Source organism: Carcharhinus amblyrhynchos, chromosome 30, assembly GCF_965287045.1.
Source record: "Carcharhinus amblyrhynchos chromosome 30, sCarAmb.v2.hapA, whole genome shotgun sequence".
Lineage (NCBI taxonomy): Eukaryota > Metazoa > Chordata > Chondrichthyes > Carcharhiniformes > Carcharhinidae > Carcharhinus > Carcharhinus amblyrhynchos.
In genome coordinates this window covers 24,018,922-24,038,124 of record NC_137353.1, presented here as the reverse complement: position 1 = coordinate 24,038,124, position 19,203 = coordinate 24,018,922, and the positions used below count along the sequence as shown (strand labels likewise).

Genomic DNA, 19,203 nt, shown 5'->3' with positions numbered 1-19,203 from the left:
CAAAATCTGTATAGCTTCTCCCGTATATATTGCCGGCCTGGTTATAGTGCTGTTTTAATCTCAGGGGTTGTTGCTCGCTGCCGGTATCAATAAGTTTGTTCTCCCAGTATTGTAATGGAGACTCATGTATCTACCTCCATTTTGAGCAGATGACCATTAACCACCACTGCGATGGTTTGCCCACCTTAATATTATTCAACCTGTTTACATCTGATTCTTCTTTGGAATTACATTAAGTAGAGCACTGGAGCCAGAATCTTTTCCTTTAGTGCCAGGCCAAGTACTGTTTAGCCCATGTGATAACCCCCATGACCTGCATGGGGAATCACTAATTGCCCAGCTAGTTGTGCTCGTTGAACATAAGCTCCCTGGGGATTGGTAATTAGCCAGCCAGGTGAAACTCGTATACTGACCCCTGTATAAAGGAAGACCCTGAGAGCTGTTGTGTTTACCACATGCTTGCGGTTATTGTTTATTTCCATTTTGTGCATTAAAAACATTGTTCCTTCGCAGCTGATTTCTGGAGTTATTATAGCCCTGCACTTAAGACTATGGGAATATAGGAGCAGAAGTAGGCAAATTCAGCCCTTCAAGCTTGCTCCACCATTCAATCAGATCATGGCTGATCTCACCCTGGTCTCAAATCCACTTCCCTATCTGTTCCCCATATCCACTTTTCTATTAGAAATATATCCATCTCCTTCTTGAAACCATTCATTGATTCAGACTCCATTGCGCTATGGGGCAGCGAGTTCCACAAATTCACCCCCTCTGCGAGAAGTAGTTCCTCCTCATTTTACTTCTTAAATCTACTGCCTCTCAACCCATACCCGTGACCTCTTAGAATCATAAAATTCCTACAGTGCAGAAGGAGGCCGTTCAGCCCATCAAGCTGCACTGGCAACAATCCCACCTATTCTCTATGCCTGTCAACCCATGCATCTACCCTGCTCGTCCCCCTGACACTAAGGAGCAATTTAACATGGCCAATCCACCTGACCTGCACACCTTTGGAGTGTGGGAGGAAACTGGGAGCACCCAGAAGAAACCCACGCAGACACGGGAGAACGTGCAAACTCCACACAGACAGTGATCCAAGGCCGAAATTGAACCCTGGTCCCTAGCGTTGTGAGGCAGCAGTGCTAACCACTGTGTTGCTGTGCCGCCCACATATATCCATCTGATAAAAAAGTACATTGTCTGTGATGCAGTCAAAATTAGAAAAATTCTATTGTCGAATCCCTTCTTTAATTTTCAAAGAGGTTTACCATTTCACAGAATTTGTGCAAAAAACTAGCCTTGAGCTGTTGTTCTTTGCAAGGCCTGTTTTGAAATTTGTACACATTTCTTTCAAAGTGACATCCACACAATAAAAAGATTTTGTCCTAACTTGTCAGGTAGTTCTAGATTGCCCTATAAGAGGAAACATTTGGTCTACATTTATTCTAACAATCCCTTTTAGTATTTTATATACCTTGATCAGATCCCCTCGCATCCTCCTAAACTCCAGCAAGTACAAACCCAAGCTGTTTAATCTCTTCTCATACCTCAACCCTTTCATCCCCAGAATCAACCTGATGAACTTTCTCTGAACTGCCTCCAGTCCCACAACATCCTTCCTCAAATAAGGAGACCAAATTGGACACAATATTCCAGATGTGGTTTCACCAGCACCCTATACAATTGCAACAATGCTCCTCTACTTTTATACTTCTGTCCTTTTGCAATAACTGCCAACATTTCATTTGCCTTTTTTATCATATGCTGCACCTGCATATCGACTTTCTGCAATTCACGTACACAGACACCCAGATCCCTCTGCCTGGATGCATTTTGAATCTGCTTTCCATTTAGATAATATTTTTATATTTTCTATTTTTCTTACCAGAATGGATAACCTCACATTTGCACATCAAACTCCAACTACCAAATTATGGCCGATTCTCCTGTCTTGCCTATATCCATCAGTAAGATCTTTATATCCTCCTGCTTTCCCACCTATTTTCCATAAATCCACAAATTTCACCTCTAATAGGGACTCACTACCACAGTTTCACTCTGCTCTGCTGACTAACCTTGATCACAGCATTGACTGTGTCCATTCTGCTGGCCTTTCCCAATGTACCCTCAATGATTAAAGCCTGCACACACTGAGCTAATTACTTAAGCATACTTTGTTATGGTAACTGTTTAAATCTTAATAAATGTGATTCATTGCCAAATTAATTATCAAAAAAACGGAGAACACCAAAATTGTGTGGGACCAGTTCTCCAAAGGATTAACACCCTTCTTCCACTCTCTGTCCTACCTTCCGAAATAGCAGTAGAGTGGAGGAAATGATTGCAGTGTTACTATAGGTTGGGTCTCTCTTCCATCTGCACACTGACTATATGTAGGCTTTATTGACCTTGTATTCTTAAATCTCAGTGCAATTTTCACTGTTGCAATCTTCTCTTTAAAGAGCGTGCACCCTTCCATTTTAAAGTTTTTTTTAAAGTTTGTTTATTAGTGTCACAAGTAAGGCTTACATTAACACTGCAATGAAGTTACTGTGAAATTCCCCTAGTCGCCACACTCAGCGCCTGTTTGGGTCAATCCACCTAACCAGCAAATCTTCGGACTGTGGGAGGAAACAGGAGAGCACCCAGGGGAAACCCACGCAGACATGGGGAGAATGTGCAAACTCCACACAGACAGTCACCCAAAGCCGGAATTGAACCCGGGTCTCTGGCGCTGTGAGGCAGCAGTGCTAACCACAGTGCCACCGTTTTCTAACTGTCGGTCAATATTAGAACTTTAATTACTTTGACTCTACACATTGGGAAGCCGTTCCCACTCCCCTTGCAAATCCAAAATAAAAACAGAAAATGCTGGATACACAGGTCATTTGGGCTTGAAACATTTAACTCTATTTCTCTCTCCACAGATGTTTCCAGGCCTGCTGAGTTTATCCAGCATTATTATTTCAGATTTCCAACATCTGCACTCGGTATTTTGCTCTAATCTCTGGAAAATGTGTTTCTTTAACCAGATATGTGGCTATCTCTTAACTTCTCTTCCATTTCCTAGCTGCTGTCCTGAGATCTCCAGTCAGAACCTTTGCCGTACAGTTTTAATCTGAGCTCTGATCATCTCTAATGAGTGTCCTTCAAAGCGAAGATCCACTCCACCTTAGAAGACAAGCCAGTCTTCGATCAGTGAGCTATAGCAAATTGTGAGCGAGGGGTTACTAATTATTGCATCCATGTCGGATTTGCACGTTGGAACTTAATTAGATGGTGAACATGTTTCCTGACCCCCATCATACGCAGGCTTCATTTTTGATGCAGAGCGACGCCAACAATGTGGGTTAGAATCATAGAATCCCTACAGTGCAGAAGGAAGCATTGAACCTGCACCAACAACAATCGCGTCCAGACCCTATCCCCGTAACCCCACATATTTACCCTGCTAGTCCCCCTGACACTAAGTAGCAATTTAACATGGCCAATCCACTGAACCGCATCTTTGGTTGATGAACTATATCTTTGGTTCAGTTCCTGTCCTGGCTGAAGTTACACACAAAGGCCCCGCCTCCTCAACTCTACCCCTCGCCTGAGCTGTGGTGATCCTCAGGTTAAATCAAAGGAGAGAGCAGCCTATGGTCATCTGGGACTATGGCAACTTTACCTTAATTCTGAAATCTCAGTGGAATTTTCAGTGGTCCCTCTGCAATCTTCTCCAGCCTTTTGAAGAACGTGCCTTCAAGATATTCAATGACTCAGCTTCTGCCATTGTCTGAGGAAGAGAATCCGCAAGCTCACAACCCTTCGAGGGGAAAGAGATTCTCCTCATATCCATTTAATGGGAGACTGTGTCTGCATGTTCTGGCTTCTCACACAAGGGGAAACATTCTTTCAGCGTTCACACTGTCAAGAGCTTATATGTTTCAATAAGGTCACCTTTCATTCTTCCAAAGTCTAATGGATATAGCCCAGCCTGTTCAAGCTTTCCTCACAAAATAACCCCCTTCATCCCTGGAATCAGTTTGAGTGAACATTCTCTGAACCGCTTCTTCTGTATTTATCTCCTTTCCTAAATAAGATCAAGACTGTATACAGTAGTCCAGATGTGGTCTCACCAACTCTAACAAAATGTCCTTACTTTTATATTCAATTTTCCTTTGCTATAAACAACAACACTCCATTTGTCTTTCTAGTCATCTTGCTGTGCCTGCATACTAACCTTTTCTGATTCTCGTACCAGAACACCCAGATCTCTCTGTACTAGCGGCACAGTGGTTGGCACTGCTGCCTCACAGTGCCCAGGACCCGGGTTCGATTCCTGGCTTGGGTCACTGTCTGTGCAGAGTCTGCATGTTCTCCCTGCATAGGTTTCCTCCAGGTGTTCTGATTTCCTCCTACAGTCTGAAAGATGTTCTAGTTAGATGGATTTGCCATGCTAAATTCTCCCTCAGTGTACCCAAACAGGCATCCGAGTGTGGCAACTGGTGGATTTTCACAGTAACATCATTGCAGTGTTAATGTAAGCCTACTTGTGACACTAATAAATAGACTTAAATTCACCAGAGTTCTACATTCTCTCTCCATTCAAATAGTATGCTACTTTTTTATTCTGCCTACCAAAGTGGACAAGTTCACATCTTGTGGACTAGTCTAGAGAGCTAGGGTAATGCTCTGTAGAGCCAGGTTCAAATCCCACCATGGCAGATGGTGAAATTTGAACTCAATACAAATCTGGAATTCAAAATCTAATGACAACCATAAAGCCATTGTTGATTATTGTAAAAAAAACCACAGAAACATAGAAGATAGGAGCAGGAGAAGGCCATTTGGCCCTTTGAGCCTGCTCTGCCATTCATTGCATCATGGCTGGTCATCCAACTCAATTGCCTAATCCTGCTTTCTCCCCAGTAGAAGCACAGAGTTCTGGTTTCTATCGGGAATGAAATCCGCCAGTAATGGTGACCACCAAATTGTCACCAAATGTTGTTAAAAACCCCACCTGGTTTAGGGAAGGAAATCTGCCGTCCTTACCTGGTCTGGCCTACATGTGACTCCAGGCCCAAAGCAATGTGGTTGACTCTTAAATGCCCTCTGACATGACCCAGCACACCGCTCAGTTGAAGGACAACTAGGGATGGCAACAAAGCAACCCACATCCCATCAGAGACTAAATTAAAAGCTGTATGACGCTTTCAGAGTGATAATGCTCTGGATTTGATAGCTGTGGTATAATCAGAAGAAGACTGGAGTACAATTAACGCTGTTTTCTCTGATAATTAATGACCCTCCGGATTATTGTGAAAGAAGGAACATGTAAATATTTATTAGGCATTTCACACCCTCAGGCAGTCCCAAAAGCACTTCAAAACCAATAGAAACCATAACCATCTGAAACATATTGCAGGCAAATTCAGTTTGAAATTCAGAGCACAGATGCGTAAATAAGAACACAGTTAACGTGTTTTTAAAAGCGTTAATCCCACTTGCTGTAGAGTCAGTGAGAACAAATTGTCACACTTACGGCATGAAGCCAGACAGAATATCTAACATTTCATAATCATCTTCACAGGAACAGCAGGCAGCACTGCAGTGAACTGCTGGGACGGGGGCACGGGCTGCGGGGAGACTTGCCATCATAGAAACCATAGAAACCACAGAGAAAGAGAGGCCATTTGGCCCATCATGTCTGCGCTGGCTGGGAAACTAGCCATCCATTCTAAACCCACCTTCCAGCATCCAGTCTGCAGCCTTGCAGGCGACAACACTTTAGGTGCAGATCCAGGTAAATAAGTTGGGAGTTTCTGCCTCCATGATCAAACCAGGCAGCAACTTCCAAACACCCTTCTGGGTGAAGAAATTCCTCCTCATGTCCCCTCTACTTTTTCTATCAATCCCCTTAAATCTGTGCCCCCTGATAATTGACCCCTCAGTTCGGGGGAAACAAGGTTATCCCTGTTCATTCCGGGCCTCTCATAATTCCATCCACCTCAATTAGATTCTCCTTTGTTCTAAAGAAAAGAACAGTTAGGGTGGCACGGTGACACAGTGGTTAGCAGTTCTGCCTCACAACGCCAGGGAGCCAGGTTCAATCCCGGACTTGCCTGTGTGAAGCCTGCACGTTCTCCCCGTGTCAGCGTGGGTTTCTTCTGGGTGCTCTAGTTTCCTCCCACAGTCCAAAGATGTGCAGGTTAGCTGGATTGGCCATGCTAAATTAATCCTAGTGCCAGAGGATTAATAGGGTAAATAGGTGGGGTTAGGGGAATAGGGTCTGGGTGGGGTGTGGTCAGTACAGACTGGATATGGCAAATAGCCTCCTTCTGTACAGTAGGGATTCTGTGATAATTCTATGTGCCCTGTCCTATCCAATTTTATATCATAGCCGCAATTTTCAAGCCCTGACAACATTTTTGTGATTCTTCTTTGCATTCTCCCCACAGCAATTATGTCCTTCCTGTAACAGAAATATAGAAAATAGGTGCAGGAGTAGGGCATTCAGCCCTTGGAACCTGTACCAGCATTCAATATGATCATGGCTGATCATGCACTTTCAGTATCCTGCTTCTGGTTTCTCTCCATTCCCTTTGATCCCTTTAGTCACAAGGGCCACGTCCAACTCCCTCTTGAACATGTCTAACGAACTGGCCCCAACAGCTTTCTGTGGGAGAGAATTCCACAGGTTCACAACTCCTTGAGTAAAGAAATTCTTCCTCATCTCAGTCCTCAATGGCTTACCCCTTATTCTTAGACTGTGACCCCTAGTATTGCACACAAAATTCCAATTGTGGCCTAACCAGAAATTTATACACTTCCATCATTGTGTCCCTGTTTTTGTATTCAATACCTCACCCAATAAAGGAAAGCATTCCATTTGCTTTCTTGACCACCTTGTCCACCTGTCCTGCCACCTTCTGGGACCTGTGGACAAGCACACCAAGGTTTCTCACTTCCTCTACCTCTCCCAATATCTTCCCATTTATTGAGTGTTCCCTTGCTCTGTTTGACCTCCCCAAATGCATTACCTCACTTTTCTAGATTGAATTTCATTTGCTACGTCTCTGTCCACTCAACCAAACCATTGATAAAATTCTGGAGTCCATAGCTTCACGATCAACTTTTATTTGTCATCTGCAATAATTAATATACACAACAAGCAGCAAGGGTTCCAACACTCAGCCCTGTGGAATGCCACTGGAAACTGTTCACAAAAACCATTACTTTAGCTTTCTGTCACTGAGTGAATTTTGGATTCAACTCACTACCTTCCCTTGTACCCCACAGGATTTCATTTTTCTGACCAGACTACCTTATCAAGTACTTTTCTAAAATCCACGTAGACAATATCTACTCTATTACCCTGATCAATCCTCCTTGTTGCTTCTTCAAAAAATGGATTAAATTAGTAAGACCTGAACCTTCCCTGACAAAACCATGCTGACTATCCTGGATCCATCTGTGCCTTTCTAAGTGAGTTTATCCTGCTTCTCAGAATTGTTTCCAATAATTTGCCCACCACTAAAGTCAGATTTTGGTCTATACCTTTTACCTTTTTAAAATAATGATACCACATTCACGGACCTCTAATCCTCTGGTACCTCACCTGTATCTTGTGAGGACTGGAAAATAATCCTTTGAGCATCCGCTATTTCCTCCCTGGCTTCCTTCAACAGCTTGTGATACATTAATCTGGCCCTCATGATCTGTCCATCTTCAAGGAGACAGTTCTTCCAGTACTTCCTCTCTCACCAAGCTTATTGTATTAAATATTTCACATTCCTCTTTAACTAGAATGTCTGATTCATCCCTCTCATTAGTGAAGACAAAGTGCTCATTGAGAACCCTGCCCACACCTTCAGCATTAATGGATAAGTAATGATGTACATCTCTCAGAGGCCCTACCCTTTACTTAGTTATCCTCTTGCTCTTAATGTATTGGTAAAACATCTTTGGTTGCTTTTATTTGACCTGCCAAAACTTTTTCTTTGCTTTCCTAATTACGCTTTATACTTCCCCCTTTACTTTCTATATTCTAGGCTTTCTACAGAATTAAATGATTTTCTGACACAGCGGCACAGTGTTTAGCACTGCTGCCTCACAGCACCAGGGGACCGGGTTCAATTCCGAGCTTGGGTCACTGTCTGTGTGGAGTTTGCACGTTCTTCCTGTGTCTGTGTGGGTTTCCTCCGGGTGCTCCAGTTTCCTCCCACAATCAAAGATGTGCTAGTTATATTGATTGGTCATGCTAAATTACCCTTAGTGTCAGGGGGACTAGCTAGGATAAATACATGGGGTTATGGGGATAGGGTTTGGTGGGATTATGGTCAGTGCAGACTCAATGGGCCAAATGGCCTCCTTCTACACTGTAGGGATTCTATGGTTCTATGACTGTCATAAACTTTCTTTTCCTGATTTATCTTACCCTGTATGCTTCTGGATAAACAAGGGCTTCCAGATTTGACAGAACTGTCCTTTTCCTTTGTGGGGAAATGTCTACATTGTGCCCACAGAATCTTGTTCTGGGATACTTCGCATTGACCCTTTGAGTATCTGTATCTTGAGTCCACTTTCACCACATCACCTCACAGCGCTGTAACATGTGTCTTTCCCCAACTCAGAACTTTCATTCTGGTTCCATCTTTATCCTGGTCCATAATGACGCTAAACCTAATTGTATTATGTCACTAGCTATCTCCGAAATAGTCAGCCATTCATACGTCATCCACATGCCTAGCTTCACTTCCTAAGATGTGGGGCGGTATTTTCTCTGCTCTTGTTTTCCCACACAGCTGCCAGTGAGAACAAAGAATTTGGCATTCAGCCAAAACTCCATTCACAGCAGCAGGACTGGAAAATCCCAGCCACAGGCACGGTCGGGGAATTTTGGCAGAAATCTAGATTTGGGTTTGCAAGCTAGAAAAGTTCTCTTGAACGCAATTCAAAAATGCTGTGCTCTCTGTGCCTTTCAGACAGTCCCTGTTGATATTAAGAGTAGTTGAAGTACCCAACTGTTATTGTCCGACTGTTTTTGCCCTCAGAAGTTTCCCCACATATTTCCCCATCTGGTTCACTAATGTTCTTCAGGGAAGGAAATCTGCCGTTCTTACCTGATCTGGGCTACCTAGGATTCCAGAGCCACAGCAACGTGGTTGAGTCTTAACTGCCCTCAGGCAACTAGGGATGGGCAATAAATGCTGGCCAGCCAGTGATGCCTATGTCCCACGAATGAACTAGAAAGAAATTGCTCACTGATCTCTCTCTCTCAGCATTTAGGCAAATGTAGTTAACTCCTAGTAGTGTTCCTTTTTATTTCTGAGCTCAGTACATCTGGCCACGTTTAGTATATCATCCCAATATATCAATCAATAATGCTACATCCCCCACTTTTACTTCCCTTCTCTATCCTGCCTGAAAACTCTATATCCAGGGTTGTTAATCTGCCATTTTCACTGCTGCCGAAGCCATGTTTCATTATCGTGATGGTATCATGCTGCCATCTTCCAGTCTGTGTCCTCAGCTCTCTGGCTTTGTTTGCAATATTCCCTGGATTTAAGTGCATTTTAGAATCATAGAACTCTTACAGTGTGCAAGGAGGCCATTCAGCCCATTGAGCCTGCACTGACTCTCTGACATAGTACCTTACCCAGGCCCACCCCCTGCCCTTACCTCATAACCCCACACATTTACCCAAGTAATCCCCCTAACCTACACATCCTTGGACACAAGGGGCAATTTATCATGGCTAATATAACATAGAACAGTACAGCACAATGCAGGCCCTCCGGCCCTCGGTCCGAACCCAAGATCAAGCTATCCCACCCCCCTATCGTTCAGAAGTGCTCCGTGTTCCTATCCAATAACCACTTGAAAGTTCCTAAAGTCTCCGACTCCACTATCACAGCAGGCAGAGCTTTCCACACCCCAACAACTCTCTCAGTGAAGAATCTACCTCGGACATCCCTCCTATATTTCCCACTGTGAACCTTATAGTTATGCCCCCTAGTAACAGCTACATCCACCTGAGGAAATAGTCTCTGCACGTCCACTCTATCTATCTCCCTCATCATCTTATAAACTTCTATTAAGTCACCTCTCATCCTCCTCTGCTCCAAAGAGAAAAGCCCCAGCTCCCTCAACCTTTCCTCATAAGACCTACTCTCCAAACCAGGCAGCGTCCTGGTAAATCTCCTCTGCATTCTCTCCAATGCTTCCACATCCTTCTTACAGTGAGGTGAGCAAAACTGCACACAAAATTCCAAATGTGGTCTCACCAAGGTCCTGTATAGTTGCAGCATAACCCCATGGCTCTTAAACTCAAACCCCCCATTAATAAATGCAAATCCACCTAAACTGCACATCTTTTGGACTGTGGGAGGAAACTGGAGCACCTGGAGGAAACCCATGCAGACACCGGGAGAACATGCTAACTCCGCAAAGACAGTGACCCAAGGCCGGGAATTGAACCCGGGTCTCTGGCACTAACCATTATGCTACTGTGCTGCCAAATTATGCTACTGTAGACCTTTTAACCTTTGCTTACTCTGCCATGCAGAGTCACTCTCTAATTTTCTGTCTCCTGTTCCCTCTGAATTTGTCCGGTCTGAATTTGCCCTCAGGTTCCCAATCCCTTGCTAATCCAGTTTAAAATACAACCCCCCGCTCCCCACACCCCGCCTGCACACCCCCCATCCAACACTAGCAAATCTCCATGCATGGACATTTGTCCTGGTCCTATTCAGGTATAGACATTGTAGAGATCCCATCTTCTCTGGATCTGGTCCCAATGTCCCAGAAATAACTACTTGCTTTCAGAATTTTACAAATCTTTAACATTTGGGGGCTTGGTGGTGGGGTGGGGGAGGGCAGGGGGAAGGACAAAGTGGCGCCAAAAATATAATGAGATTAATCCAATGCAAAACAACAAAGTGCACATTTTAAAAAGCTTCGAGCAGTAGAAGGGAATGTTTCCCAGCAGTGAAGGGGTTACTGCTGATTTCTTTCTCTCATTTTCAACCCAAAATCAACAGGCACTTTGTAGCTTTGGGGAGGTTTGGAAATTGTAGTGGCTTTAATCCCCTTGACTGTCCTCAGCATCCAATCCTCAGCCTTAATTAATGATTGTGAAGTAGAGGGACAGTGCTGTGATCCTTGTACTGTGGCTTCAGCTCCAGACTGAGTTTCCACCTCTCTGTCTATTCTCGGTTTTCAGTGACAGCCTTTGCAGTGGGGTGCTGTCACTGTGAGAAGCAGGCAGTTTAACTAGGTGGCCCCACATTCTCTGTCGCTCTCTCCCTCCTTAAGAAGAGCCTTTCAGCTGTGAGCTAATCTGGAAATCGCTGCCAAGGCCAGTCCACACACACCGACTAAGGAAGCTGAAGGGCAAATCTCTGGTTTCTGGTGAAGGATCACAGAGCAGCTACTGACTGTTGACAGCAGAACAGCGAGGGGAGATCCATCTGTGAGGACTGGCTACAGAAACGTTAGAAATATTATTACTGAGAGGGCAGGTTTGGAAAATAGAGTGTGTCGCACTTCAGAGCAATTGTATAGTACTGGATGATTGCTGCTTGACAGCCTGAGAGCAGAGAGAGAGAGGGGGGGGGAGAGCTGTAAAGACAGGCTTTGTAGTGTTAAGGAATCAATCAGTGCCTGTTAGCTTTAACTCCACTCATCAATTGCTTTGAATTCCTCCTTCCTGGGGTCGCAACTTCAGCCAGGAAACTTTGGGAGCCTGTGTCGTGGGATTGCGAGGCTGGCCACACAGGAGGCTTGGGAACCAGGACGTGAGGCACAGTGCATGATTAAGATCCACAAGCCATGGACATGTCGACAACGATGAGCCCAGGGGAGAACAGCACTACCTTCACGCAGGTCTTTGGGCATCAGTGTGAGATCATGCAGGCAGGTCAGTTCATTCCTCCATTTTGTCTTTGGGTTTTATAGAAATTAAACTCTTGATATACTCATCGTGATTTCTAGAGATTGTGTTTGTGTTTGTTTTTTTAGCCATCTTGTTCTGGGGTTGGATCCTCATGGGTGGAATACAGACACCAAAACATAGCAGGAGGGAGCACAGCGTGGGTGGCGCAGTGGTTAGCACTGCTGCCCCACAGCGCCAGGGACCAGGATTCAATTCCGGCCTTGGATCACTGTCTGCGTGGAGACTGCACATTCTCCCCATGTCTGCATGGGTTTCTTCCGGGTGTTCTGGTTTCCTCCCACAGTCTGAAGATGTGCGGATTAGGTGGATTGCTAAATTGACCCCTAGTGGCAGAGAGATTAGCAGGGTAAATGTGTGGGGTTACGGGAATAGGGCCTGGGTGGTATTGTGGTCAGTACAGACATGATGGGCTGAATGGCCTCCTTCTGTACAGTAGGGGTTCTATGAGTGTAAGCCATCATTCATTTAGAACATGGCAGCTCTGACTGTACCTCACTGCTGTCCCATATCCCTTGACATTCATCCCTAATCAAAATCTGTCAGTCTTCCCACGCTATCATAGAGTCCCTACAGTACAGAACGAGGCCATTCAGCCCATCATGCCTGTACCGACCACGATCCCACCCCGGCCCTATTCCCATAACCTCACACATTTCCCCTGCTTGGCAGTGGGTCGACAGTAATTATCATCAGTTGTCTCTGTTGTTTGGCCTGTGGAGCTCCCCGTGATTGCTGAGCCATGACCACAGACAGGCGTGCATACACAGGGGACCTGGACTCTGTGTTGAGTTTGCCTCACAAGAAGTCTTTGGTCTGATAGCAAATATATATGGCCCACACTTCTGCAGCACTCCAAGCCACTTTGGCGTCTGGGCCATTAGTTCCTACAAATCTTCCAACTGGAAATAGTTGCAACCCTGAATTGACCCTTGCGCAGTACAGATCACACATGACACATCTTACCTTGCATCCCATTTCCTCATGCACCCACCCACAGCAGCTATTTGTCAATGCTCCACCTCTCTCAACTTGCAAACCCTAGTTGAATCCTTATGTTTACTTTCTCAATCCCAGCTAAAATATGGCTAAACTGGGGTCTCAGTGAAGAAAATGGGGAAAAGCTTTGGCCAAGCCCTGCCCAGGTTGCTACCTAGGTCCCAGCAAATACAGACAGTATCAGACTTATCCTCAATGGCTTCCATAATAGCATCAAATACTGCAGACGCTGGAACTTGAAACAAAAACAGACAATGCTGGAAAATCTGACAGCGTCTGTGGAGAGAGAATAGAGCCAATGTTCTGAGTCTGGGGTGGCACGGTAGCACAGTGGTTAGCAGCTGCTTCACAGCTCCAGGGACATGGGTTCAGTTCCCAGCTCAGGTCACTGTCGGGTCACATTCTCCCCCTGTCTGCGTGGGTTTCCCCTGGGTGCTCCTGTTTCCTCCCACAGTCCAAAGACGTGTGGGTTAGGTTGATTGGCCATGCTAAAATTCCTCTTAGTGTCCTGAGATGCATAGGTTAGAGGGATTAGCGGGTAAATATGTAGAGATATGGGGGTAGTTCCTAAGTGGAATTGTGGTGCAGATTCAATGGGCTGAATGGCCTCTCCCTGTACTGTAGGGATTCTATTTTCCTTTGTCAACGCTGACGTATGATCATAAATGTTAGCTCTGTTGTCTCTCCATAGTGGAATAGTTCAACAACATGTAGGGAATGCACAATACAAGAGACATGAGGATATTAAAGTGGCACGGTGGCATAGTGGTTAGCACTGCTGCCTCGCCGCGCCAGGGACCCGGGTTCAATCCCGGCTTCGAGTGACTGTCTGCGTCAAGTCTGCACCTTCTCCCCATGTCTGCGTGGGTTTCCTCCGAGTGCTCCGGTTTCCTCTGACACTCCAAAGATATGCAAGTCAGGTGAATTAGCCATGCTAAATTGCCCCTTAGTGTCCCAAAATGTGTAGGGAAGTGTGTGGAGTTACAGAGATGGGGGGGGTGTGGGGTGTGTGTGTGTGTGTGTGAACCTGAGTAAGATGCTGTGTCAGAGGGTCAAAGCAGACATGATGGGCTGAATGACCTCCTTCTGCACTAAAAGGATTCCATGACCATCGTAGTTCCTCGATCTCCTAACCCTTTGTGGGTTTTGGGTAATCTACAATACCTCATGAAAAGTTTATTGTTTACCTGCATCAGACCTGTGTTATTTTACTCCAGGTATTGTGATGTTCCAACATTCAGGTTAATTTAAACTCCAAGCTTTAAATGATAAAGGGATTGCTTTAAGATTTGGAATAACTTAACATGCAGCAGGTGCTGTTTCAATCTACAAACGGATTCTTTTATTACTGTCTGCATTTTAACTGCTGCCTAATTGCAACATGGTCCGCTACTGATACTTAAGGGACTGTCTATAAATGCTCATAATCAACCCACAATGAAATAAAGGCACCTTTAGGGAAAATCAATGAATGTACAAGGGCATTAGTATTTGATGGTGAAGGGAGGGGAATTGTTCATTAGGAGCAGATAGGACCTGATTTCTATTCTCTCTGCCGTAAACAGATGGATAGTTAATGTGCCTGAAATCACCAGCTGCATCTTGCAAGTCAACTGCGTCTATTTTGATGGTTTCACATGATGCTTCCTTCTGTCTTTCGATAATCCTTCTTCTGTTTCCAAACAGCAGCAGCCCTCGATACTACCAGCGTTCTTTAATCTGATGTGGCTTCCTCCAGCCTGTGTCAGGGGTTTCACCCCTTTCCTGTCCTGTGCCGTGCTTGGGCTGTGAACCCATATCTGTCCGAGGTATGGCCTTTGCTCCTCCCTATCCCTATAATGCCCTCAACCCCTACAAACCTCCGAGATATCTGTGCTCCTCTAATTCTGGCCTCTTGTCCATTCCAAATTATAATCGCTCCACCATTGGCAGCCGTGCTTTCAGTTGCCAAGGCCACAAGCTCTGGAATTCCCTCCCTACACCTCACCGCCTCACTTTCCTTCTTTAAGATGTGTCTGAAACCTTACCACTTTGACCATGTTTTTGGTCATCTGCCCTAATATATCTTTGTATGGTTCAGTATCACACTTTGCTTTATAGTGCTCCAAAGCAGCACCTTGGGATGTTTCCTATATTTATATAGCATCTTTGAAGTGAGGATGTTGTTGCCCAGGGGATTGGGAAGAAGAGAATTGGGAATGGAAGGGATGTTTGCAGGTTGTCACTAATGTGTGTGGTCCATCTGGGGATTATTGCTTGTGGTCTCACGTTTGGGATAGATTTTGGCATGGAGGGTATCTCTGAAGGGGGTGCTGGGCAGAGTCAGAAACACTCTCCCCCCCATCCAGAACAGGATGGGAGCCACTAAGAATTGGTTGGAATTCACCCGGGGATCTAAGTGTTTCAGCGGAGTGGGATAGGAACACAGCCTGCCAGAGCAGTCATGAAACCCAGAGGCAGGATAACAGCGGCATTGGTGGATAAACAGGATTCACTGTTTGGGATTGATTTGAGTTTTTGATTTGATTTGATTTATTATTATCGCACGTATCAGTATATGGTGAGAAGTGTTGTTTCTTACGTGCTATGCAGATAAAGCATACCATATATAGCGAAGGGAAGTGACAGTACAGGATGTAGTGTTACAGTCATAGCTGGGGTGTAGGGAAAGATCAACTTAATGTGAGTTAGGTCCATTCACAAATCTGATAGCAGCAGGGAAAAAGCCTTTTTTGAGTCAGTTGGTGTGTGTCCTCAGACTTTTATATCTTTTTTTCCAATGGAAGAAGGTAGAAGAGAGTAAGTCTGGAGTGAGTGGGGTCCTTGATTATGCTGGCTGCTTTTCAATGGTAGCAGTAAGTGTAGACTGAGTCAGTGGATGGGAGGTTGATTTGCATGATTCACAACCCTTTGTAGTTTCTTGTGGTCTTGGACAGAGCAGGAGCCATACCAAGCTGTGATACAACCAGAAGAATGCTTCCTATGGTGCATCTGTAAAAATTTGTGAGAGTCATAGCAGACATCTCAAATTTCCTTAGCCTCCTGAGAAAGTAGACGCGTTGGTGGCCTTCCTTAACTGTGATGTAGGATTGGAAGGACCAGGACAGGTTGTTGGTGATCTGGACACCTAGAAATTTGAAGCTGTCAACCATTTTCACTTCATTCCTGTTGATGTAGACAGAGGCATGTCCTCCACAACGTTTCCTGAAGTCAATGACAATCTCTTTCATTTTGTTGAGGGACAGATTATTGTCATTGCACCAGTTCACCAGATTCTGTATTTCATTCCTGTACTCTGTCTCATCATTGTTTGATATCCGACCCACTACGGTGGTGTCGTCAGCAAAATTGAAAATCAACTTGAAGGGGATTTTCCTGCTCAGTCATAGGTGTATAAGGGGTATAGTAAGGGGCTGAGAACACAGCCTTGTGGGGCACAGATGTTGAAGATGATTGTGGAGGAGGTGTTGTTGCCTACCCTTAGTGATTGTGGTCTGTGGATTAGGAAGTCTCAGATCCAATTGCAGAGGGAGGTGCCGAGGCCCAAGTCACAGAGTTCGGAGGTGAATTTCGTGGGAATAATGATGTTGAAGGCTGAGCTGTAGTCAATATATAGAAGGCTGACATTGCTGTCTTTGTTATATCTAGGTGTTCCAGGGTTGAGTGCAGGGCCAGGGAGATGGCATCTGCTGTAGACCTGTTGCGATGATAGGATGAACTGTAGTGGATCCAGGCAATCTGGGAGGCCAGAATTGCTTTGTGCCATGACTAACCTTTTGAAACATTTCATAATGATAGATGTCAGAGCCACTGGACAATAGTCATTAAGGCACACTGCCTGGCTTTTCTTTGGTGGCAGGATGATAGTCATCTTCTTGAAGCAGATAGTGACCTCAGATTGGTGTAAAGAGAGATTGAAGATATCTGTGAATACCCCTGCTGGCTAATTTGTGCAAGATCTGAGTGCTCGTCTGGGTACCCCATCCGAGCCAGGCGCTTTCCGTGGGTTGATTTTCAAGAAGGTTGTTTTGATGTCTGCGATGGTGACCTCTGATACTGGTTTATCCATGGATTGGGAAGGGGATTTACTGCCCCACGTCCGAACGAGAAAATTGCTGAGAGGGTAGCACTGAACACAAAGCAGACACTCCCTTTTTATGGATTTCAGCCAGTGGGATACACAAGAATTGACAGTGATTGATAAATGCTTAATATGTACGTCAGAATTCTGGGGTGGCGATGGCCTAGTGGTATTATCACTAGATTATTAAACTAGATGTTCAGCTAATGTTTTGGGGACATGGGTTCAAATCCCGCCATGGCAGATGGTGGAATTTGAATTCAATAAAAAAAATGTGGAATTAAGAATCTACTGATGACCATGGAACCATTGCTGTCGGGAAACCTATCTGGTTCACTAATGTCCTTTCGGAGAGGAAATTTGCCGTTCTGATCTTGTTTGGCCTACATATGATTCCAGGACTGCCCTTCAAAGGCGTCTAGTGATGAGCATTAAATGCTGGCCAGCCAGTGACGCCCACGTCCTACAAATGGATTTAAAAAAACAGCTAAAAACAGCAAATTTCCTGATCCTGCCACGTCTGAAAGGTGCTGGGATGCTGAGAATGGATTGCATTCCACTGCACAAGACTGGCATGAGCTGCATTCTCCTGTGACATCTCTGTAAAAGTTCAAATCAAATCACCTTTTGTACTACACTGGGAGAATGACATTTTGAAGATGGAAGCCTAGCCTCAGGCACTAACAAAAACTATCGCTGTAAGTATTGGTATTGCTTACTTCAGTCACCGACTGCACTGACGATGGTGCAGGCAGTAGAGTTCAGTGCTCCCCTCCCCCAAACATTCGCTTACCAAATAACAACATTCATTTACTCACTGTAAAGGACTGGTTGGTACATGGTGCAAGAACACTAGTTACTCAGTAACCATGCTGCGCACGGAACAGCCAAGTTCCACTTGATAAACAAGTCAAGTTTGCACTGAACATGAGATGAAACCCTGAAAAGCACCCAGAACTTAACTCAAGACCTATGGCTCAACCCTTTCAGAACTGCAACAGAAACATTGTCATGTTAGTTAATGGATGCTCTTAGCATAATTCGCAACCTTTATCACCACCATTTACATTCCCTTAGTCTGTGCCATTCCTATCATTTTATAGCCCCCCCAACACCTCCCTTAACCTCACAATACAAATCTCACCCTATTCTCTTTGCTTTTAGCTCTGACAAAGGGTGTGAAATGTTGGCTCTATTTTCTCAGTGCTGCCAGACCTGCTGAGATTTTCCAGCATTTTTTGTTTTAGTGTCATGTCACTGTCTGATGGGGAGGAATTGGGGAGTGAAAGCAATACAGGCCTGAATAAACAATTCTTTTTGTTAACTGATTGCTCTGTTTCACCATATCAATGGTTCCTGTACAGTTAGTTTTTAATTAATAAGTAAATAGTGGTGACACAGCCAAGGCCCAAAGTGCAGGGCAGCACTGGATTGGAACAGAGTCGGAGGGAGATGAAATAAGGTGAAATAAACCACAGTAGTTAAGTGAGACTAAGATTGTGTTTTAAATGATTATAGACTGAAGGGCAGGGCGAGGGAGTGCTGGGTGCGGTAAGGAGAAGGTAAGACTGAGGAAGGGGCTGAATTCCACAGTTTTTGAGGTTTTCAGATGATGAGTGTAAAACTCCAACTCATCAGCTGATCTTTAGAAGTTTAGAACACAGGAACATGTCCTCTTTTGCCAGTACATACTGAAATATTGGTCAGTAGACCTGTCATTTTCCAATCTCCAACTCCCAAGCAAATGTTCTGAGAGAATCCATGCTCCCTGTTTCCAATAAAGCCCAGTTTTAACCATGAAAGATAATGCAATGAATGCCCTTCAGTGAAGAACCTGTACCAAGCGGGTTTGTCACAACTTAGTCAAGGGGGGCTTCGGTGGGGTGGTAGAGGTGAGGTGAGGAGAAGTGAAGGTAGAAATTCATCTTCTGTAATAAGGAGGTGGAATTGTGTCGCCCACATAATTCCGTTCAGTTAAAGCTGCAGGGGGTGAATATTGGGTGAGGAGCAGAATGGGTGGATGGTAACATATTGCCCAGACCATTTTCTACCATGGGGTTCCTTGGGGCTAATTTTATCGCTGCTTGGAACATTGTGAGGTGGCACAGTGGTTAGCACTGCTGCCTCACAGCACCAGGGACCCGGGTTTGATTCTTGGCTTGGGTCACTGTCTGTGTGGAGTTTG

At 44.8% G+C, this 19,203-nt stretch overlaps 1 protein-coding gene across 3 annotated transcripts in view; it reads left to right on the top strand.

The window, feature by feature from the left end:
- Positions 1-19,203, top strand: part of kazna (kazrin, periplakin interacting protein a) — a 610,507-nt gene that overhangs the window by 19,717 nt on the left and 571,587 nt on the right. Inside the window, exon 2 of one of the 3 annotated variants that reach the window (XM_080214942.1) lies at positions 11,714-11,905. In XM_080214942.1, the coding sequence (XP_080071068.1) occupies positions 11,818-11,905 (88 nt within the window). In that variant the 5' untranslated portion in view covers positions 11,714-11,817. Of the gene's footprint in view, positions 1-11,206; positions 11,906-19,203 lie in introns of those variants that run through there. The other 2 variants (XM_080214943.1, XM_080214945.1) reach the window with 2 other exon arrangements.